Here is a 24,127-nt window from a genome sequence, read left to right as displayed (position 1 = left end):
ATATCGCACCCCACCCCCCTATTTGAATCATGAAGCCCTACGTAAGGTGCTGTATAAAATACAGATTTAATAGTTTAGAAGACTTATTTTGCATACTGCAGCATTTTTCAGAGAATACCTAACATCTCAAGACACTGAGAAGATAATGATGACTTGGTGGATGAAACATCCTGTAGGGTACAAATGAGTTTGGTAACACAGTATTAAGAGCATAGTGATTAAGATGGCATCTTACTTTCTTAAACTTTATTTTTCAGAAAATAAGGATATACTTGTTGTAAAGATGCAATCAAAGAAAAACACAATATTAGTGTATATGTTGTTCACTTTATCTGTAAGAAGTAAATACAGCACTGGATGATGTTCATTTTAAAATTGCTCACACTGAGAGCTGCAGCAACAAATATACAACCACACAGACACAAGCAAACTATGCTTGAGGAAATTAAGTATGTCTGCTCCCCAACATTACCTTGGTGCACAAGGATGTCTGTACTGTGCACGCTTGTTAATGTGATCGACATAATAAACTCCAAATTCTGCCGACTCCACTTTCTCCCATCCAGGGGGCAGGCCCTCCCTCTCCAAAGGATGGCTCCAGTGGGTCGTGTTAGTGTTGTGATCAATGTAGTATTTTCTTCCTCTGATAGTCCAGTCAACTGACCAGCCCGGTGGGAGTGGTACTTCCTCAGCAGTGTGATTGGCTAGATTTCCAAGTGAAGTTGCAGGTATCCTACCAATCGCTGAAAAACAACATAAAACAGATTTAAACATGGGAGGTGGCTGACACAACAATACTTTGTTCTTTTCTGCCAACCTGCAAAAATGTCTTCATCTGTATTTTATGACTGTTTGATTAGGGTGTTGTACCATGTTAGTCATTATGAATGTAGTTAGGAGTCAAGCAAAATGACACCTTTTATTGGCCAACTAAAAATATTACAATATGCAAGCTTGTAATCTTTTTAGTTAGCCAATAAAAGGTGTCATTTTGCTTGACTTCTCACTACATGACTGGTTGACTAAATACAGAGAAATGAGAAGTTAAGTGGCTTTCCATTTGCTCCAGGAGAGGTCGCTATTGCACAGCTAGTCAAAATCAATGGCCGCTCAAACACGTGGCTTATTGGTGCTGAAGGAGGTGCACAGCTGAGTCTTTGACCAGCAGTTCTTTTTCACTCTGATGCTCTACAGTTGGATGCCTTTGGCGCCTAATAAATTGATAATCTGTTTTCAATTGTCTTGCTCTATATCACAGGTGTCGAACTCCAGTCCTGGAGGGCCGCAGGTTTTCATTCTAACCATCTTCTTCATTAGTGACCACTTTTTGCTGCTAATTAAACTTCTTTGGCCTTAATTTTAATTAACTTGACTCTGCCCACTTAGGTGTCTCTTTTTCCTTAATTGGCAGCCAAACAATAATGAGACACAAAGCAAGCCACCACATCACACAATATCTGAAAATAAAGAAGGGTGATGGTCTCGGTAAGGTTGATCTCTCAGGTCACCAACATATTTTGACGGTGTTCTTAGAAAAAACAGAAAAAATCAACAGTTTTAGAAATGTCTGCTGTGGCAGAATGAGAGCAACAACAAGCCATGGAATTAAATAACGGGCTTAATTAACAGCAAGAATCAGCTTCTCATTAAGAGATTGGCTGGAGTTTGAAATCCCAATTTAGCTGGTCATCTGTCAGCTCGTTTCACATCTCATTTTTGTTTGGCTGTCATTCAATGAAAAAAGAAATAAATTCAGAGGACTGAATCCTTAAAACCAGGGCTATTAAAATGAAGGGAAAAGAAGTGAATTAGCAGTGAAAACTGGTCACTGATTAGGAAAAAAGTCAGAATGAAAACCTGCAGCCACTGCGGCCCTCCAGGCCTGGAGTTCGACACTCCTGCTCTATATTATCACTTCAGGCAGCATGGCACAAACACAGAGAGATCTGCATCGTATGTGCAGTGGTATGTCGACCAAGATCCTCGGCAACTTTTACAGCTGCATTGTTGAGAGCATCTTGACCAGCTGCATCACCGTGTGGTGTGCTGTGGACCGCAAACGCCTGCAGAGAGTGGTAAAGACTGCTGAGCAGATCTCACCAGGACCCCACTGCCCTCTCTGCAGAGCATCTACAACTGCAGAGTCTGCAGGAGAACTGTCTCGATCCTCAGGGACCCCAGCCACCCGCAACACGAACTGTTCACACTTCTACCCTCAGACATATGAAATGCAGGACTTCCAGGCTAAAGAAGCCAAAAGACTCCTAAATAACTGACTGGAGTTTTTAACCCTGGTTCACCTCATTCTATCGACCTCACACAACTGTACTGGACTTGTCCATCACACACCTACCTGCACAATTACACTTTATACTGTTACTTATTATCTATCTGCTGCTTATTATTTATGCTTATCTTTTTATGGTGGTTTTGGTATTTAGTGCGTGTACAGGGAAACATGTTTCCTTACTGTGCACATGACAATAAACTTTGAACTTGATGACAGGATGCTCAGAAAAGCAGCGGTCTGCAAGATGTTCTTATTCCAGTTCAGCATGACCAGCTCTGTATAAACAATGTCTAGTTACCTTAACAAATATACTGTACTCTTAGTTTGGTTTTCCCTCTGTTAAAATGGGTATCAAACATTGGTTACATACTGTATATTGGAAGGCAGTGTGGTGTAGCAGTTAATAATCAGGACTTCAAATTCCACTGCTGACACTGTGTGACCACAAGCAAGTCACTTCACCTGGCTGAGCTAGAACTGAAAAAACAACAGAAATGTAACCAGCTGCATCTCAAATGTTGTAAGCTGCCTTGGACAAAAGCGCCTGCCCAGTATATCAATTGTCATAACAGTTTCATTTTCCATCTTTTCTGCATCATCAGTTCAACCATTAACAAGCACATTTCAAAACAGTTTATCAACACACATTTCATGAGTGAAATGTAAAGTTGATTCAATTTGGTGACAGCCAAATGACCTCGATGAGTGCGCATACACGACTTCTTATAGCTTTGTGGACTGCGCAGCACTTCTTTTTATCAAGGAGTCAAATGGATCCTTGGCGTGATCTTAAAACAGAAGACTGCACTATTCCTTAAATACTTTCTCCTTATCATAATCTCTGGTGAAAAACAACTTGTCCTAAATTTTCCATAACTACAAACTCTTCCCGTCTTCTGTATATAAGGAAGATTCCAGTCATTTACCGATTTACCTCCTGCTACTCTACAGTTTTACAACTTTTTATATTTTATGCCTAGTATCTGTTTGAATCTTCTCCCACATGAATTTTGGGTCCAGTACTAACTTGACATACGTTGAAAGCCTAAAGACAAAACTGATACCAAATACAAATACCTAGGGGGCAGTGTAGGATGGATGGATGGATCCATCCATCCATCCATTCTCTTCCGCTTATCCGAGGTCGGGTCGCGGGGGCAGCAGCTTAAGCAGAGACGCCCAGACTTCCTCTCCCCGCCACTTCTTCCAGCTCTTCCGGAGAATCCCATGCTCCCAGGCCAGCCGGAGACATAGTCCCTCCAGCGTGTCCTGGGTCTTCCCCGGGCCTCCTCCCGTTGGACGTGCCCGAACACCTCACCAGGGAGGCGTCCAGGAGGCATCCTGATCAGATGCCCGAGCCACCTCATCTGACTCCTCTCGATGCGGAGGAGCAGCGGCTCTACTCTGAGCCCCTCCCGGATGACTGAGCTTCTCACCCTATCTTTAAGGGAAAGCCCAGACACCCTGCGGAGGAAACTCATTTCAGCCGCTTGTATTCGCGATCTCGTTCTTTCGGTCACTACCCATAGCTCATGACCATAGGTGAGGGTAGGAAGGTAGATCGACTGGTAAATTGAGAGCTTTGCCTTACGGCTCAGCTCCTTTTCACCACGACAGACCGATGCAGAGCCCGCATCACTGCGGATGCCGCACCGATCCGCCTGTCGATCTCACGCTCCATTCTTCCCTCACTCGTGAACAAGACCCCGAGATACTTGAACTCCTCCACTTGGGGCAGGATCTCTCCCCCAACCCTGAGAGGGCACTCCACCCTTTTCCGCTGAGGACCATGCTCGGATTTGGAGGTGCTGATTCTCATCCCAGCCGCTTCACACTCAGCTGCGAACCGATCCAGAGAGAGCTGAAGATCACGGCCTGATGAAGCAAACAGGACAACATCATCTGCAAAAGCAGTGACCCAATCCTGAGTCCACCAAACCGACCCCTTCAACACCCTGGTTGCGCTTAGAAATTCTGTCCATAAAAGTTATGAACAGAATGGTGACAAAGGGCAGCCCTGGCGGAGTCCAACTCTCACTGGAAACGGGCTCGACTTACTGCCGCAATGCGGACCAAGCTCTGACACCGTTGTACAGAGACCAACAGCTCTTATCAGGGGTCCGTACCCCATACTCCCGAGCACCCCCACAGGATTCCCGAGGGACACGGTCAATGCCTTTCCAAGTCCACAAAACACATGTAGACCGGTCGGGCAAACTCCCATGCACCCTCCAGGACTCTGCTAAGGGTGAAGAGCTGGTCCACTGTTCCGCACCAGGACTAAAACCACACTGTTCCTCCTGAATCCGAGGTTCCACTATCCGACGGACCCTCCTCTCCAGAACCCCCAAATAGACTTTTCCAGGGAGGCTGAGGAGTGTGATCCCTCTATAGTTGGAACACACCCTCCGTCCCCTTTTAAAGAGGGGACCACCACCCCGGTCTGCCAATCCAGAGGCACTGTCCCGATGTCCATGCGATGTTGCAGAGACGTGTCAACCAAGACAGTCCTACAACATCCAGAGCCTTAAGGAACTCCGGCGATCTCATCCACCCCGGGCCCTGCCACCAAGGAGTTTTTTGACCACCTCGGTGACTTCAGTCCCAGAGATGGGAGAGCCCACCTCAGAGTCCCCAGGCTCTGCTTCCTCATTGGAAGGCATGTTAGTGGGATTGAGGAGGTCTTCAAGTACTCCTCCCATCACCCATAACGCCCGAAGTCGAGGTCAGCAGCGCACCATCCCCACCATATACGGTGTTGACACTGCACTGCTTCTTCCTCCTGAGACGCCGGACGGTGGACCAGAATCTCCTCGAAGCCGTCCAAAGTCGCTCTCCATGGCCTCCAAACTCCTCCCATGCCCGAAGTTTTGCCTCAGCAACAACCGAAGCCGCGTCCGCTTGGCCTGCCGGTACCTATCAGCTGCCTCCAGAGACCCACAGGACAAAAAGTCCTATAGGACTCCTTCTTCAGCTTGACGGCATCCTCACCGCCGGTGTCCACCAACGGGTTCGGGATTGCCGCCACGACAGGCACCACCACCTTGCGGCCACAGCTCCGGTCAGCCGCCTCAACAATAGAGGCACGGAACATGGCCCATTCGACTCAATGTCCCCACCTCCCTCGGGACGGGTTGAAGTTCTGCCGGAGGTGGGAGTTGAAGCTACTTCTGACAGGGGACTCTGCCAGCCGCTCCCAGCAGACCCTCACAACACGCTTGGGCCTACCAGGTCTGACCGCATCTTCCCCACCATCGAAGCCAACTCACCACCAGGTGGTGATCAGTTGACAGCTCCGCCCCTCTCTTCACCCGAGTGTCCAAGACATATGGCCGCAAGTCCACGACACGACCACAAAGTCGATCATCGACCTGAGGCCTAGGGTGTCCTGGTGCCAAGTGCACATATGAACACCCTTATGCTTGAACATGGTGTTCGTTATGGACAATCCGTGACGAGCACAGAAGTCCAATAACAAAACACCGCTCGGGTTCAGATCGGGGGGGCCATTCCTCCCAATCACGCCCTTCCAGGTCTCACTGTCATTGCCCACGTGAGCATTGAAGTCTCCCAGCAAAACGAGGGAATCCCCAGAAGGTATGCCCTCTAGCAACCCTCCAGAGACTCCAAAAGGGTGGATACTCCAAACTGCTGTTCGCATACGCACAAACAACAGTCAGGACCCTTCCCCACCCGGCGGAGGGAGGCCACCCTCTCGCCCACCGGGTAAACCCCAATGCACAGGCTCCAGTGGGGGCAATAAGTATGCTCACACCTGCTCGGCGTCTCTCACCGGGGCAACTCCAGAGTGGTAGAGAGTCCAGCCCCTCTCAAGGAGATTGGTTCCAGAGTCCAAGCTGTGCGTCGAGGTGAGTCCGACTATATCTAGCCGAACCTCTCGACCTCGCGCACTAGCTCAGGCTCCTTCCCTTCAGAGAGGTGACATTCCACGTCCCAAGAGCCAGTTTCTGTAGCCGAGGATCAGACCGCCAAGGTCCCCGCCTTCGGCCACCACCCAACTCACATTGCACCCAACCTCCTTGGCCCCTCCCATAGGTGGTGAGCCCATGGGGAGGAGGACCCACGCTACCTCTTCGGCTGTGCCCGCCGAGCCCCATGGGTGCAGGCCCGCCACCAGGCGCCGCCATCGAGCCCCACCTCCAGGCCTGGCTCCAGAGGGGGCCCGTGACCAGCGTCCGGCAAGGGAAAACGTTGTCCCAGTTTTATTTTCATTGGAGGTTTATTGAACCGCTCTTTGTCTCATCCCTCACCTAGGACCAGTTTGCCTTGGGTGGTTCTACCAGGCATAAAGCCCCGGACAACATAGCTCCTAGGATCATTGGGACACGCAAACCCCTCCACCACGATAAGGTGACGGTTCAAGGATGGATAGCTTTATTAATCCCAAGGGGAAACTTACTACTCCAGCAGCAGCATACTGATAAAAAACAATATTAAATTAATGAGCGATAAAAATGCAGGTATAACAGACAATAACATTGTATAATGTTAACGTTTACCCCCGGGTTGAATTGAAGAGTCGCATAGAGTGGGGGAGGAACGATCTCCTCAGTCTATCACTGAAGCTGCTCCTCTGTCTGGAGATGATCCCGTTCAGTGGATGCAGTGGATTCTCCATGACTGACAGGAGCCTGCTCAGTGCCCATCGCTCTGCCACAGATGTCAAACTGTCAAGATCCGTGCCTACAACAGAGCCTGCCTTCCTCACCAGTTCGTCAAGGCGTGAGGCGTCCCTCTTCTTTATGCTGCTTCCCCAGCACAGCACTGCGTAGAAGAGGGCACTTGCCCCAACCGTCTGATAGAACATCTGCAGCATCTTATTGCAGATGTTGAAGGACGCCAGCCTTCTAAGGAAGTATAGTCGGCTCTGTCCTCTCTTACACAGAGCATCAGTATTGGCAGGCCAGTCCAGTTTATCATCCAGCTGCACTCCCAGGTATTTATAGGTCTGTACTCTCTGCACGCAGTCACCTCTGATGATCACAGGGTCCACGAGGGGCCTGGTCCTCCTAAAATCCACCACCAGCTCTTTGGTTTTGCTGGTGCTCAAGTGTAAGTGGTTTGAGTTGCACCATTTAACAAAGTCCTTGATTAGGTTCATATACTCCTCCTCCTGCCCACTCCTGATGCAGCCCACGATAGCAACGTCGTCAGCAAGCTTTTGCACGTGGCAGGACTCCAAGTTGTATTGGAAGTCCGATGTATATAGGGACCAGAGAAAGCATAGTCCCCTGCGGTGCTCCTGTGTTGCTGACTGCAACGTCAGACCCGCAGTTCCCAAAACGCACATACTGAGGCCTGTCTTTAAGACAGTCCACAATCCATGCCACCAGGTATGAATCTACTCCCATCTCTGCCAGCTTGTCCCTAAGGAGCTGAGGTTGGATGGTGTTGAAGGCGCTAGAGAAGTCCAGAAACTTAATTCTGACAGCACCACTGCCTCTGTCCAAGTGGGAGAGGGATCGGTGTAGCATATAGATGATGGCATCCTCCGCTCCCACCTTCTCTGTGGCCTCAGGTGGTGAAGCAGCAGCCGCTCCATGGTCTTCATCACATGTGACGTCAGAGCGACAGGCCAGAAGTCGTTCAGCTCACTAGGACGTGATACCTTTGGGACTGGGGTGATGCAAGATGTTTTCCAAAGCCTCGGGACTCTCCCCTGTTCCAGGCTCAGGCTGAAGATGCGCTGTAGAGGTCTCCCCAGTTCCTGCGCACAGGCTTTCGAGCAGTCGTGTCGATACTCCAGCTGGACCCACAGCTTTGCTAGCACAAAGTCTCCTCAGCTCTCTGCTCACCTGGGCTGCTGCAATTGTGCCTCCTATGCTCTCAATACAAGTACCAGTGAGCATTACTGGGTGCATCCCTAATAGAATTTCTTTCTTACTCTATACTAATATTTCAAGGGGCTATAGACAGTCAAACTCCTGTCCTGAATGTCATAAAAACAACACCTGCACTCCCAGTCCTGTTTAGAGTCCCCTTCCACAATGCATTGGGAGAACACTCGTGTTAATGTACTGACTATCACCAAAGAACCTTTGTTTGTAACTTAAACAAATCACTCTTAATGCAGCCTGGACCTAACCCTGAAAGGAAATCTCAATGATTTCAAACACTGGGTTTCTTCAGCTACAGGACTGAGAGACAACATCTGAAGATATGAATCAGTACTGCGTTTCCATCCTTAAATGTTAAGTGATGACAATGTCTAGTAGTTAGTTGATCACTTAAGAAACCGATGACAGACATCAGAACAGACACTTCTTTTGGCTACTCCCATTAGGGGTCACCACAGCAGATCATCTTCTTCCATTTCTTTCTGTCCTCTGCATCTTGTTCTTTAACACCCATCACCTGCATGTCCTCTCTCACCACATCCATAAACCTTCTCTTAGGCCTTCCTCTTTTCCTCTTCCCTGGCAGCTCTATCCTTAGCATCCTTCTCCCAATATACCCAGCATCTCTCCTCTGCACATGTCCAAGCCAACGCAGTCTCGTCTCTCTGACTTTGTCTCCCAGCCATCCAAATTGAACGGACCCTCTGATGTCCTCATTTCTAATCCTGCCCATCCTCGTCACACCCAATGCAAATCTTAACATCTTTAACTCTGCCACCTCCAGCTCTCCAAAACAAAAGAATCCTTTATTATATATCTGAAAACATTACTACAACAAATAACCATTTTGACAGATGACACAGTGGACATAAATATGTTCATGGGGTACCAAAACAAGTTGTGTAAGAATGTTATGATATTATGTAAAGACCTTTATTTTATAAAGGTAAGCTTCATTCTTTAAGTCTTCAAAAAAGCTGTAGTTGTTCTTTACTGTTGTTCACCTTTACTCTGAAGTGTGCATTATTACTGCAAACATAAAATGCAGGGGTTTTATTAGGTTTTGGCACAAATTTACTTCTCAAACATATTTTTCCCCTCATATTTTCCAACCATTACTTGTTTTAAACAAAAAAGAAATTTTGCGGCTGGCAAAGGAGTAAAGTGTTACATTATGCACCTTATAAATTCAAATGGTAGGTGTGTTCCACTTACTGCTGCTGAATTCAGCAAAATATTAATTACAAACACTGAATACAAAGTCTTTTACAAGTTGGAAAGGGTGGAGAACTCACTTATAAATTTTTTTTTCCAGCATGCAACTGTCATCTTGGATTTGCATACAGTAACCATCAGTCGAGTCGCATTTCCTTCACTTTGTGATGATAAACACCACACATGGACGTTTCATATCCGGGGACTTGGAGAAGAAAATGAAGAGGGCAGTACTATACACAGAGTCTCAAGACAGAAGAGGGCTTCAGTTGTAAGATGTTAGAGCTTTAACACTTTTTGCTTGTTAAATTTAAATTAATGTGCTTGAATGTTTACTTTCAATCTATAAGAAAGGCAAATTCAATATTAAATTAAACAGGCGTGTTCTGCTACTATGAACAATTTAAAGTTTAGGATCAGACCAAATGATCACAAGAATTGCTTAGAAAAGTGAATTTGGTCTCAACATGTTCAAACAGGGATCTTATCACAATTGACCACTTATAGGATAAAAATTATTTTCCTTTTTCTGATATAATAATTGTAATGAGTATATATACACAATATACAGAATAAATATAGTGGTGTTTCTAAAAACGAAGGTCTGCAATATAACAGATAAAACTATGTGAGTAATTCATAAATATCACGTTTACTTGGTGTACTAACAGTCTGGGTATTCTCTTCTCCTCTATTCCCTGTTTCACATATTAAACCATCCCCATGAGGCATCCGATCAGAAACAAACTAAAAAACCGTTAAACAACGTCCAGACTTTCCAGACAGCGTGGCTGCACGGGCATGCATTGGGGCAACATCTCACACAAACACAGTTTTCTGACAGGTAATCAAATCTCAAATAGCTGCACTTCATACCAGTCTACTGCGGGGGTTTGTTTCCTGCCTCGCGCCCTGTGTTGGCTGGGATTGGCTCCAGCAGATCCCCGTGACCCTGTGTTCGGATTCAACGGGTTGGACGATGGATGGATGGATACACCAGTCTAAAGGAATGGCCTTTTTAATACATGTGGAGACCCTTTGCACCAAGCATGAGCATAAGCACATGGACTTACATTTGTGCCAATCACTCCCATAATGTCCTGAGCCAATCAAAAATGACTGTGAAATCTCTCTTTGTATACTGCTATCAGCCACTCGTAGTAACTCTGCTTTGCTCAGTCGCACTGAAGACAGTTGGCTACAGATTCTTGGGTCAAGCATCTATATTGTCAAGTGAAAATAAGCCAACTTCTGCTAAAAAAGGAAAATATGATGACACTTAAGAGTTTAGCATTGTGAGTTCCCATTCTCGGCACCTGACTGCTATCAAGACAAACTACAGGGCACTCTTGAATGTGAAGGATGATATTAGAGTCTGCCTATCTCCCATCACTATGCGGTCAGAGACAAGTGTGCCAATCTCACAAACTTGCCAGGCATATGATCATTGAAAATGCAAACATGTGGTGTAGTAGAGTTCTAAATCTAAACCATCTGAAAAGGCGTTTCACTTTCAAGCGTTCTACATCTTCTGTGATAACAAATGGTTTGTTTGATGTTTCCCTATAGAGGGAGTCCGTATTTTTTTTTTCACCCCTCAAATGAGTCCTGGTCTGAAAAAGTTTGAGAACCCCAGATATAAAGTATATGGTATATAAACTAAACGGTATACATGGCGCACTGCCAAAAATGCACGGTGACAGATACATGCAGGAAAAATGCCGGAGGTGACATATGCTGACAACTAGTGACATTTAATGTACCGATCACTTAGAAAAGCACTAAAAAAGCTGATCTGTACGTTAAAATGTTATCAGCTTCACGTTTTGTGCCCACTGCATCTGAAACAAATGCATTTAAATTAAGATCTGTCCTGCTTATCTCCGTATTAAAATAGTTTCATGTTTGCTCTTGATTTAGTGTTTGTCCTCTTATTATAGGTTTTGTTCTGCCATAATTTCTTCATTTATTTAAAAAAAAAAAAATTCTTTTCAGTGGTAAAATCATAATTCACAAGAGGCTTATACATCATGATTGGAATTATATTTATATGTGCACTACATGTACATGCTAGTGAAGTAGTTTCCAGTACTCTGAGTCCAGAAAGCTTCAAACATAGGACTCTGACTGAGGCTCCAGCCTTAGTGTATGGCGTTTTTCAAACTGTTGCTTCTACAGGATGCGTTACTGTTTTTGAACAGATGCTAATTAATTAATAGTACGTGAATCACGATGCAGACCAAAACATCATATAGTACAGTATAAACCGAATGAGAGAGATAGCAAATGAAGCTGGATGTTCGAGGAGTACATCAGGAAAGGATCCCACAGGACTCAATAAGGGTAGATACATATGAGAAATGGTGGGCAGCTGGGACCATGCTCGGCCGGGACGCCCCTGCTACATATGTTCCAGGGGAGCAAACATGGGCAACTCGCTTGGTGGCAGCCTCCCTGGCCGACGATGGTGCTTCAGTTTCCCACAGGGCTTCATGGGAGATGGAGTTCTCCACAGCCCTGTTGGGAACTGGGGGTGGCCGCCAGGGGGAGCTGCATGGGTCCCTGAGCCGGCCTGGACGACTCTACAGCCCCACCTGGAAGTGCAATCAGAGGCAGGTGATCAAGCACCTGGAGCAGTTCCGGGTGGGCTATAAAAAGGGCCAGCAACCACCACTCAGGAGCCAGAATCGGGAGGAAGAGGTTGCCAAGGAGGAGTGGTGGTGCCAAACAGGACTGTTGTGGTGATTTGTTCTGTACTTATTTGGATTGTGTCGTGGCTGGGGGGGTTCATGAGGCCTCAGTGTGAGTCTGTGTTGGGCCGGGCTGGGCGCAATATAGCGCCTTTTATCACAGAGACCATTTCAGGTTCATGTAAGAACTGGCAGTCACTATCCACAATTGTGGGATGCCAAATTGCCTATAGTGTGCAATAAACCTCCAGTAAAAATGTTCCCACTTTGAATATCACCAAAACCTGCTACATGATGAAATGTCTTCTTTACAAATCCAGTCATAATGCGGTTATATTTACAAAGTTGTTTCCAAGTGCCAGATATTCAAGGCATTTTGAGAAATTTTAACAGGCAGATGTGCAAAGCTGAACAATAAAAAATAGACAGGGAGACCAGAAATTTGAAGCAGGCTGTCACTGCTTTCACATTCAGAAAGAAAGGAGCTTAACTATCGGAGGTGTGTTTAACGCTCCACCACCAAAACAATTTGTACTTGGGAATGTGAAGAGACATGCGACATGCTTACATTAAGCAATGAGAAAATCTCAAATTGCGTGTGAAAATATTCATGCATATGATCTTCTAGCTGGTCAATACTTGCAGCTTCCTCAATAATAAGCACAATAAGGCAGTTTTGTTAATCATGTATGAATAATACTTCTAAATACAACACACACTGCAGTATAACCAGGTACATTTTGGTTTTCCTTTTTTTTTCCATTTAATGCCTACTAGTTGTGACATGTAGATGGTGTTGTATAAGGGACACTGTGACACATCTCTGAGTGTTCAACGAGAACATGGGCTTACCTCATGGGATGCCGTTTCCATATTAACTCAAGTAAACAAAAGTGAAGCTTGAAGCCCAAAGCCAAACAAGCACTTTAAGTAAACAAAAAACAAGTTTTCATGTCAACAGTGACAGCATTAGGAATTTTCATTTTGCAGTAGCTCACCTTGTATTATCAGATGTTAAACTAAAGGGGTATTTGTGGGAATAGGCCTAAAAAACAATCCAGTGCACTGCTAAATCACGTATATAACATACTGTACATCTACCTTGTCACTGCACTGGGACTTTCTTGCTCCATAACCTTATCTGCATGAACTTAAATCATGCTTTATCCTCTACAAAGCTTAAACCAAATTACATTTGAAGCTGGTACATCAGTGAATGTTTTTATTAATATGTTAGCCGCAAAGAAACACCAGACACATGTCAAGCTGGAGTTTGAATCTTACTTACTAAGGTACCCTAGTGCTGGAGTCAAGGTGGAGTTTATATTAGTGTCACTGCATTTTTGTCTTCTTCTGTGCCGCCACATGCTTTTGTTGGCACGCTCATGTTGTACAACCCGTATATAATAATCGCATCACTTTTAAAATAGTACTAGATTTTGGAAAAATGTTCAGCTACACTCAAATATATTCTTTTATATACCTCTTTTCTTCATTTTGCTTGGAAACTTTGAAATGATTGTTGATTGTTAATCTCTTTCCCTTTGTTTATTCTACTCGGACTGTATTAGGAGGATTTGTAATTGTTGGTATGTCAGGTAAATCTTTGGTTCACAGAAAAATGGAGGGAAATTCTGTGTTTCGGAAGTGCCTTGTCCCTTGGCATGTCAGAGGGGTGAGGACTCTGATGTCTGATCAGGAGTTAAGACGGGGGAAAGGAGGACTTGGAAGGAGGGCTGTAGGATGAGAAGGGAATTATGGCATTTTTTTTATCTTATGTTTGTAAATTATTATTTAGCTCACTAATTAAAAAATGTGAAATTTGGGACAAAGCTCAAAGCTGTTTGCAGTCAGTATCAAAAATGTTTCCAAGGCAGCAGAAGTAGTATACTTCTCATCAATCATGAATTTTTCAAGATGGAATCACAACCTTAACAGAAAGAGGTGCGCTCACATCTTAAATTCTTTAAGGCTGAGAAAACCACTTAAGAGGTAAGGACCAGTTACAGCTGAAGAGATATAGACAGGGCCTGCCAACACTTTCACTTCTATTATGATACGTAAACTAGGCATGAGAATTTTAATCCATAAAACAATTCCATTTGTAGAAAATGACAACATTTTTAGTTCTAAAGGGTAATATGTAATGGTAGTGGGGATATTTATTCATTTGTAAACTTATGCTAGGTAATGTTCTATTTTACTGCACAGGCTTACAGGCCCCGTGCTCGCTTGGTTTAGTTCTTATTTATCAAACCGATTCCAATATGTACAGAAATGTGCTGAGAGGACTCAATCATTATACACAGAAGTTCAATATGGCGTCCCACAAGGCTCAGTACTGGGACCTTTACTGTTTTCACTTTACATGCTTCCACTGGGATCTCTCATTAGGAAACATAATGTTAATTTTCACTCGTATGCAGATGACACCCAGTTATACCTTTCATTTAAATCAAATGAAGTTTCTCCGATGTTGTCTTTAATTAGTTGTGTTAGTGAATTAAAGGAATGGATGAATGAGAACTACTTGCCTTTAAACACAGATAAAACAGAGATGTTAATTGTTGGAGGGAATGACGCTGATCACAGCAATATTTTGTTGTCATTTAACTCAGTTGGAATCCCCATTAATTTTACTGAATCAGCCCGCAATCTAGGAGTTATCTTTGACTCTAGCATGTCATTTAAAGCGCATACTACAAAGTTGTCCAAATCATGTTTCTTCCATCTTGTTAGGAATTTAAGGCGCTTTCTAAATAAACAGGATTCTGAGAAATTAATTCATGCATTTTTTTCTAGTAGGATTGACTACTGCAATGCGGTGTTCACTGGCTGTTCAAACTGTTCTTTATACAGCCTCCAGTTAATCCAAAATGCTGCTGCAAGAATTATTACAAGAACAAGAAAATACAAACACATAACTCCAGTTCTTAAATCCTTACACTGGCTCCCGGTTAAGTTTAGGGCAGATTTCAAAATCCTCCTTTTAACATATAAAGCATTAAATGGCCAAGGTCCGGCTTACTTGTCTGAACTTATCATGACTTACAAACCTGAGCGCACATTAAGATCTCAAGATGCTGGTCTGCTTAGGATTCCAAGCTTTAATAAAATAACAGTAAGAGGTCGAGCTTTTAGTTACAGGGCCCCTAAACTGTGGAATGGTCTGCCTGCTACTATAAGAGATGCCCCTTCAGTCTCAGCTTTTAAATCCCAGCTGAAGACTCACTACTTCAGTTTAGCTAATCCTGACCAGAGCTGCTGATTAACTGTACAGACTGCATCTCTGTTAGTCATTAGCACTAAAACATAAGTAAAGTGATAGTTAGAATTGAATACTAACCCTCACCTATTCTGTTTCTCTTCTCTGTACTCAAATGTGGCAATTGGTGCCACGGCCCGCCTGCCAAGTTGTTTTGCCTGCCTAAGGTAAAGCCACCTGAAGGAGGATCACAGGAATCATGGGAAAGAGGGGCCCTTTCATCAGATTAGCACTATTTCAGCTGTGGAATGGCCAAATGGGGGAGTCAGCTTGATGGCTGAGGTCTCCAGGACACTAAACAAATCCAAATCATATTATGTGATATCATCTACTGTTAAATTCTACTCCGTACTTCTAAAATGTTTATTTTTATGCTGTATTGAGGTTTTGTTCTGTTCTGTCTATTGTATTTTATCGACCCCCTTCTTTTTGACACCCACTGCACGCCCAACCTACCTGGAAAGGGGTCTCTCTTTGAACTGCCTTTTCCAAGGTTTCTCCCATTTTTTTCCCCTACAAGGGTTTATTTTTGGGAGTTTTTCCTTGTCTTCTTAGAGAGTCAAGGCTGGGGGGCTGTCAAGAGGCAGGGCCTGTTAAAGCCCATTGCGGCACTTCTTGTGTGATTTTGGGCTATACAAAAATTAATTGTATTGTAATGTTTACGCACAAAGCACAGAATTCATTCAACATATATTCATATTAGTTCCGAAAATGAGCACGGATAAAATAGGCAGAGACTTTTAATTGCATATTAAGTCCAGGCTTCAAAGGTCCTCAGCAACTTCCACATCATCAGAACTGCCTCCACAATTATATGGTTTATTACAATTTATTCTTTCTCTGACCATAAAGATTTTTTGAATCCAAATTCAAGATATATTCTTACTTTTCATCAGTTACTCCAGAATTGATTATTTTTTATGTAACAAGTTATTACTGAAACAATGATAAAAAAAATACAGTTTGCTAAATACAACTGGCAATATTTGTGTGATTCATTGTAGTTCAAGCTAGCATTCCTTTTGACAGAAAGTTAGCAGGCAGGTGCATGTCAAGCACATTACAATGACTCACTCATAAGATGTTTTTCAGAAGACAGGATAATAGTTTCAAATGCATGCAAATTGAAAAAGTAATTCTGGGATGAAAAAGAAAGATCAAAGGTGTGTGTGTGTGTTATTATCTATTAGAATATATGTTTAAGCTCAGATAAACTAACCAGTGTGTAAATACAGTACTTCTAAGAAGATGTGAGACAGGGGCTTGGAACTCTAGAAGTAGCTTAAAGTAACCAGACTGTTTTCCACTGACTGTCACTACATTCTCAAGTATCACTCCTGGCTTAAGAAGACAAAGACTAAAACAACTAAACCTATAGTTACTGGATACAAAGCCTGCTGTGTGACACTGATTTGAATTGTTGAAGTTATATGTTTTCATATCTAACATTTATGCCTAGTTTATCTACAAATAAACAAAAGTAATAATGGAAATGAAGTTTGAGTATTATTTTGCTGAAGTTGCTTTGTTGTTTAGTGACATTTAGCAATGAGAGATGAGTGCTAATATAATGAGCTATGGTCGTTCAGATTAAGTTCTTTAAGGGGTAGTGCTTTGTATGCAGACTCAACAAAAACATTATAAGAACTCAAAATGGCTAGCCACTAAAAAGGTGATTCTATAGACATCTAAAGCAGAAGGGGCATGGCACTACTTAAATTTCTATTTTACTAACAGACTGAGTATACTCACGCAATAAAATTTTACAGACTGGCATAAATTCATGAATCTGCAATGGCTTAGTTTGTATTTAAAAAAAAAATCCTGTACTAAATCATCTTTGTATGCCTCCATTTGTGCTACATTCATAACTAATTATAATCAATTTACCAGCAAACCTTTTATCCAGCAATTATTAGTATACTAGGCTCACCCGCCTTTTAAGGCAACCGACTTTTAAGTTGACCACTTCTTAAGGTAATTCAATATGTAGATCAATTTGATATTTTATACAAACTCATTAATTTGGTTATATTGCATTTGAACGGTATTACTTTAATACTCGTAGTTTCTGTTATTTTTGTGATGAAATTGAAACTTTTTTTCTATATTGAGGTCGCCCTTTTGAACCCCCCTGATATTTAATACGCGGTGAGGCATTTGTACTCCATTAACATGAATTATTTCCAGAGAAATAATTTTGTCCATTTTTTCAGCACATCGCGCACAAAAGCAAGGGAACGATGGGAGCACCAGAACTCTGCTCACATCATGTCGCTTCGTACCGGAAGCTGCAAGTAGTAAGTCTGTAGCGGAATACCGCTACGCTTTCCACTCACGGGACGGAAGGACAATCCCGACTGCTTTTATATAGTAAGAAAGAAGAAGAAGAAGATATCGCACAGTCTGGAGTAGAAAATCATCTGTTACCTGGAAAAACAAAACTACAAATCCCATCGTGCATTGCAAAATGGACGGGGCGTGTGTGAAACTCCGCGCCTGCGTAGCACTCATGGGACGGAAGGACAATCCTGACCGCTTTTATATAGAAGGATGGAACCAAAATAAATCACATTTTAGAGCAGCGATACTCTTATTTCATAATCAACTTTTTTTTAACCCTTCTCTAATCTATGCAGCATTCAAACTATGTGAAATGCTCAGGATTCCGACACGTACAAAATTCTGTACTGATTACGTATTGTTTTTTTTTTTTTTTATCTTCCAGCAATACACTCTTTCTCCCGGTAGTACAAATTTTGTTAAAAGCAACAGACGCAATTTCCAGAACTCTTGTCTACATTTATTCCTGAAGCGCTATTGGCTAGTTTGGGTAAAGATTCAGACAGCATCTCTGGAGTAAATTAAAATATTTCAAGGAACTTACCTTAACATGATCCTAGGGAATGATGGGAAAGGGCTTTCAATTAATTATGCTTTAAAAAAGTAGTGGAACTGAGTCATTCAAAAGAATACTAATTCAATATTCACCATGCAAGCCATAATTCAACTAACAAGTTTTTATCAACCACATACTGTACATCATGTTTAAAAACAGTTATCAATGTATCGAGGTCAAACTCCAACTTGAAAGCACCGTCATCAAGTGCCTGTATAGCTAGGCCACATGTTTTGAGACAGCCCTAAACAAACCATTTTGAGCAAACATTTATGCCTATTTCTCAGATTTCTTCCAATTTGAAAACCACTCCTAACATATTAACGCTGCTAAAGGAAGTACAATGAGCTAGAATTAAAATACCCCATGAGAAACTGGTTGCTCGTAATATCCTACACCACACTACTACCACGTACACTTATTTTGCTCAATTGGAAGAACCCCAAATCCACCTTTGATAACTCAGTGGGAAAGCACTGTACTATATTCAAATAAAAAAAAAAAAGTGGCATGCACCCATTAATATAATTCTAAAATTAAGCATGGCCGGTCTTGCTTAACATTTTTCCTCTCCTATATGGATCTCTTTTTGTATGGCTCCATTTTTTCTTTCGGGTCAGGGCTGAATATGGAGTTCTCTTTTTATTTTTTTGTATAGATTTTGAAGCATACTGTTGTATCAGCTGCATTGATGTAATTTGTTTGATTGATTTGTATTCTATTCTGTTTGTTTCCAAATGAAGAAGGAAAAAAATGTCAGAGACTACATACACAAATGGGAAAAGTTTTGCTACAGTATATTGCAATCCATCAAAACGATATTGAACTGAATTGATCTAACTGAGGGTCTGGGGTTGTAACATCCTAGCAGCACGACACACTATAGGGTGCCAGTTCACTAGAGCACACGCCAACACTCATATCAGGCCAATTTAGAGTGTCCTATTCACCCAAAATGCAAGACTTTGAGATGTGGGAGGAAACCTAAAGCCCTGAAATAGAAACTCGGACAGAAAATAGGAAATATATTGTTTTTGGTGAAAAAAATAAAGCAAACTTTGTGAACTTCACACAGATAGTGCCTTGATTCAAGATTCAAAAATCAGTCCCCTGGAGCCAAGAGGTTATAAATTTGAAGGCAGAGACAAATCTCAGAAAGGAGGCAATCAATTTCGTTTACTGTACTTATATTAGTATTCTGTTAAAATAAGGCCATATCCATCTGAGGCGTCCATTTGCAATTGCAGAGAAATGGACACAAATAAAATGATTTCCTAAGAGTAACTCTAAAATTAAGACATAATATAACAAAGGTTAAGCATGTGGCATGAATGCACTGCGCACAACGTCATTTAAAATCCCTTTACCCTTCTGTCCATCCATTTTCTAACACTCTTAAATAAATCACAGTTTAAGGTGCACCTATCCCAGTAGCACCCTTTGTGAAGCAGGAATCAACATAACACAAAGTACCAATACAGTAAGAACAATTTACTACACAACAGCTGAAACGTACACCACATCACATGGCTGGATACTCAAATAGTTCTGTTACTTCGCAGATAAAGAGAATGGATAGAAATCGCTTTTGTGTAATCCCAGTTTGACCATAACTCAAGACATCATACTGCATCACACTTGAATGCATACTACATGATTACAGCTAAATTAACTAAAAGTCTACTTTATTTTTTAAAAATGGATTGTTATCCCCCTACCCAACTGTAAAAGTGAAATGTTTAGTCACATTTAAATAATGTATAGCTGCTCACATTTAAAGAAATGGACATGATTTCTTAAATTAATGCCAGGATCATCCTACTGGCCAGATCTAGCCTTCACCCAAGTTTTCTCTGGTCACACGCCATTCTATAACACATTTTTTGCCAATTATATTAAAATTGTGTATATTCTATAAATGTCACATACAGTATATTAAAATAACCAGGCACATGCAGAAAGTTTGAAAGGGACAGACAGTCAAATCATATTAACAGGGAATGCAATTTACAGACGAAATTTAAAATGACTGCGGTGGGTTGGCACCCTGCCCTGGATTGGTTCCTGCCTTGTGCCCTGTGTTAGCTGGGATTGGCTCCAGCAGACCCCCGTGACCCTGTATTCGGATTCAGCGGGTTAGAAAATGGATGGATGGATGGATGGATGAATTTAAAATGAAATTAAACAATTCTCTCCATATTTGCAGATTCCACATAAAATTCACAATATTATAATTAAAAGTAGTGTTTTGATTATAAGGTCAGTTATTAAAGTGGGGCAAGTGAGAGGGTTCTCCTTCAAAAGCAAAGGGCACAAACTGCTGGGGCAAAAGGAACCACCTCCCAAATTCACCATGAACATGCTTGCTATTCCATTCAGATAAAATGGACCAAGTCTGTGTTGTCTGTCGATTCATCAATGGCCATGGATATACAGTATAACAAGGCTGACTGACCCAATCTACCACCGAACAAAAGGAATTATCTGCAATGACATGAACACGATGGGCAGCAGTTTCAGCTGTCAGAAGTACCGGTTTCACAGACAAAGGTTTCAATAACATTACCAATAGATAAGCCACTAGCAAGCTCAGATAAAATGCCTGCAATGCACTCTCGTAAAACCTTTGCTTCAGTGAAAGCTTTTTTGCACTTTGTTAGTCTCTGTGTGGCTTGGAGGGCAGCACTTGTTACTTGAACATTCTCCACCAAATTCTAAAATGATCAAACTGCTGTTTCACATCAAAATCCACCACATCTTATCCTTTGGCACCCATAGGTTTTTATTTGTTTTCAATTTCTATTTCTTGCCAATATGGAATTCAAGGTAGAATTCCAACAAAGAAACTATTTATGGAGATAAAGAAGAATGCTATTGTTATATAAAACATATAGTAATTAAAACAAAACTTCTAGTGCCTTTTAAGAAAGGAAAAAAACAAAAAGTATGTTGCCAGGAAAACCATTCATTTTCAGACCTTTTCTGCTATTATATGTATTCTTAGGCAATTATTGAAGAGTAATAAAAGCAAACAATTTTTTATATACACTTGTAAATGTATTTCTTAATACACTTTTCTAGAAAACCAAAAAGCAATCCTCAAAGCCTTTTAATATAAAATAGTAAAAACATACATCCTATTTCTTCATTCTTAGAAGGGTAAACTCAATCGTTTCCAATATCCTGCTGGGTTGTTAACAGAGCACCAAAAAAAAAAACCCAAACCAAAGTTACATATTTAAAACAAAAAAAAAATATATAACCCATTAGCACTATCAATTAATGGCAAAGAATAAAAGAGAATTCTAGGAAGCAAATACCTCTTCTCTGAACAGAGAATCCAATGGCGCTAGCAGTAGAAAGAATGAGTAATACTGGGCAAAAGTATTCAATAAAAATTCTGACTGCAAGACTACAACAGCAATGCTTTACTTCTAAGAGTGGATATTAAAAAAAAAAAAGTGACAGTGGCCAAGACTTCAAGTCAGTCTAACGGAGTTATGAGGCAGCAACGCTAGCCTCTGCAATATCATGCCACCAACCTACGATAAGCTTTCCCTGCAAGAAACATTAAGAAAGGAGGGACGACTTTAGTGTAAAGCAGCAGCAGCAGCAGCAGACTGATAAATTCTACAAGTAACTGATAGGTGGCTGATGACATATGGATTGAGCTACTGTGAAATGCATCATGTACCATGTGAAAAGTACAAGCATATTATTCTAGCTGTGTTTCCATCTCAGATTTTGAAAATAACTACAGTGTTACAAAAAAGTCTTATTATAATTTGAAAGTTACTGCTAATGGGTATTTAAGGAACAACTCTCTCTTTTAAAGGAACAACTCTCCATTAGACAATAACAAAATGGCTAGAGTAGTTTATGTTTTCATTTAAAGTCCTCCTTATTACAAAGTGGATGATAATTATCTATTATAGGGTCTTCACAGTTTTAATACATTATTTCAATTGGAAAGACATGTTCCTAGACAAATGTATGTTAAAAGTAATGAAGAGGTACAAGAGAGTGGGTCGTAATGTTTAAAAATATTGTTACAAGTCCAAAAGCTTGCTTGAGTGTCTACAAAACAGTTTACCATTTATATATTTTCTCAACCTGCTTATTCCATTCTTGTCTAAATCTTTCTTATGTTCGAATACACGTTCAAAAGGAACGGAAGACTATTACCGCAGCAATGAGTACAAGGTAGGAATCCAACTCTGGATAAGAGAACACTCCATAACACTCACATGAAGCCAAATCAGAAGTAACAGTAGATCTAGTTTGGTGTATCTGGACAACAGCAAAACAGACATGGGGAGACTGTCCAAATTCCATACATACAGCGTCATGGCTGGATTTGAACCCAAGTCTCTAAAGTTGAGAAAGGAGCATTCACCAATGTGAACTCCACTGTGATGCCCAAAGCATTAGTTTAATGCTTTAAAACAAAGACATGTCAAAGACTCCTGCATAAAACAATAGTACAAGAAGTTACAAATTGTAAGTGTTGTGACAATTCAGGAAACGTCAATTACCTGCCATATTTCACAGATCTTTACAATTCATAGACTCTGGCATAAATAAAAACAATAAAGCATGTTTAGATGAGATGGTAAAGATATCCAATGCATTCAGTCATACTACTTTCCATACCGGACTGACATCATTACATATTAATATACCACAGTTTGACCACCTACCTTGTAACATCTGCTCTTCACTGAAGACCACAAACCCAGAAATTAGCACAACAAAAATGATAAAGAAAAGCAGAAGAATGACTTTCTCAATGAGGTAAAAATGAAATCTGTTGAGTACATGATGTCTATTCTGTCTTCACATACAGTACACTAGCTTCTTTATACAAAAAAAATTGTCAAAAAGCTAAAAACTGCAAATCAGTCACAGAGTACTGTACTTCTCTGGGAACACATAAAATGGCACCTTTAAGAAAAATGATAATGTGGGAAAACAGAAGACACTCCCTAAAAAATGTATACAAGTTATTATGAACAACTGTGTTAAAGTTCACTACTATGATAGGAAAGTTAGCTTGTTAAGCAGGTCAGTAAGGAGAAAGCAGTTTCCCATTGCTGATTATTTCACACCATAGATTACGAAGACGCAATTGATCTGTGAATATTCTGTTATTGATAACAGTTTACAAATACAGCCATCTAAACTTTGTTTACTTTAATGCAGTCATTTCCTGTGTGGCCTATGAGCTGCAACCAACCACATCACCAGCCCTCATGACTTCAAGCCTTTTAAATTTTATGCCCACTAAACATAACATCGGCCACCCACCCATGCTCTGGAATGCCAGTTGTCTGGCTGTAGATGATGCAGAGTAACTAGTAAGCAAAGCAAGATGTAATATGAAGAGAGGAGAGAAAAAAAAATAAAAAAATAGACACACGAGTCCTACCCAAAGGTTGATGAAGTTCGAGGTTGTGTTATAGGTAAGTGATTAAGAGATCCAAAAAGAAATGAACTGAAACGCAAAAAAAAAAGAACTTCTCAAATAGGAATGTTTGTGTCTGAAATTTGCCGTTTACTATACTGTATCTAGCCCTAGAACTGTTGTCCAAAACATTCAGGCAAAAATGTTTAGTTAGATCTTTGTAAAACATGGTGGAACATATGTTTTAAATAACAACAAACAAATAAATATGTTGATTTGAACCAACTAAGTTAAAAACACTCCACTGCCTAAAGTCATTTCTCTTGCAGTGACAGAAGGAGGAAAGCCAGAAAAAGACTGGCACACTGATAGGCCCAAACGTTTCTGCAAACCCCTCTTGGGGCTCGTTTAGGCTAGAACACAACTTTAACTGAAATTCTAGGTTGAAAATATTCATTTTAGCAACTCAGCTACTAGCCAGCAAGAATCAGTTCAGATTTCTCATA

The 24,127-nt window shown here is 41.6% G+C and overlaps 1 protein-coding gene across 1 annotated transcript in view; it reads right to left on the bottom strand.

Moving 5' to 3' along the window:
- Window positions 1–24,127, bottom strand: part of sav1 (salvador family WW domain containing protein 1) — a 77,180-nt gene that overhangs the window by 14,241 nt on the left and 38,812 nt on the right. The window contains exon 3 of the mRNA XM_039741087.1: window positions 473–743. Within this exon, the coding sequence (XP_039597021.1) occupies window positions 473–743 (271 nt within the window). The remainder of the gene's footprint in view (window positions 1–472; window positions 744–24,127) is intronic.

The sequence above is a fragment of the Polypterus senegalus genome, chromosome 18 (assembly GCF_016835505.1).
Source record: "Polypterus senegalus isolate Bchr_013 chromosome 18, ASM1683550v1, whole genome shotgun sequence".
NCBI classification, from domain to species: Eukaryota; Metazoa; Chordata; class Cladistia; order Polypteriformes; family Polypteridae; genus Polypterus; species Polypterus senegalus.
The sequence above is the reverse complement of the archived record's forward strand: the minus strand, read 5'-3'. Positions and strand labels throughout refer to the sequence as shown.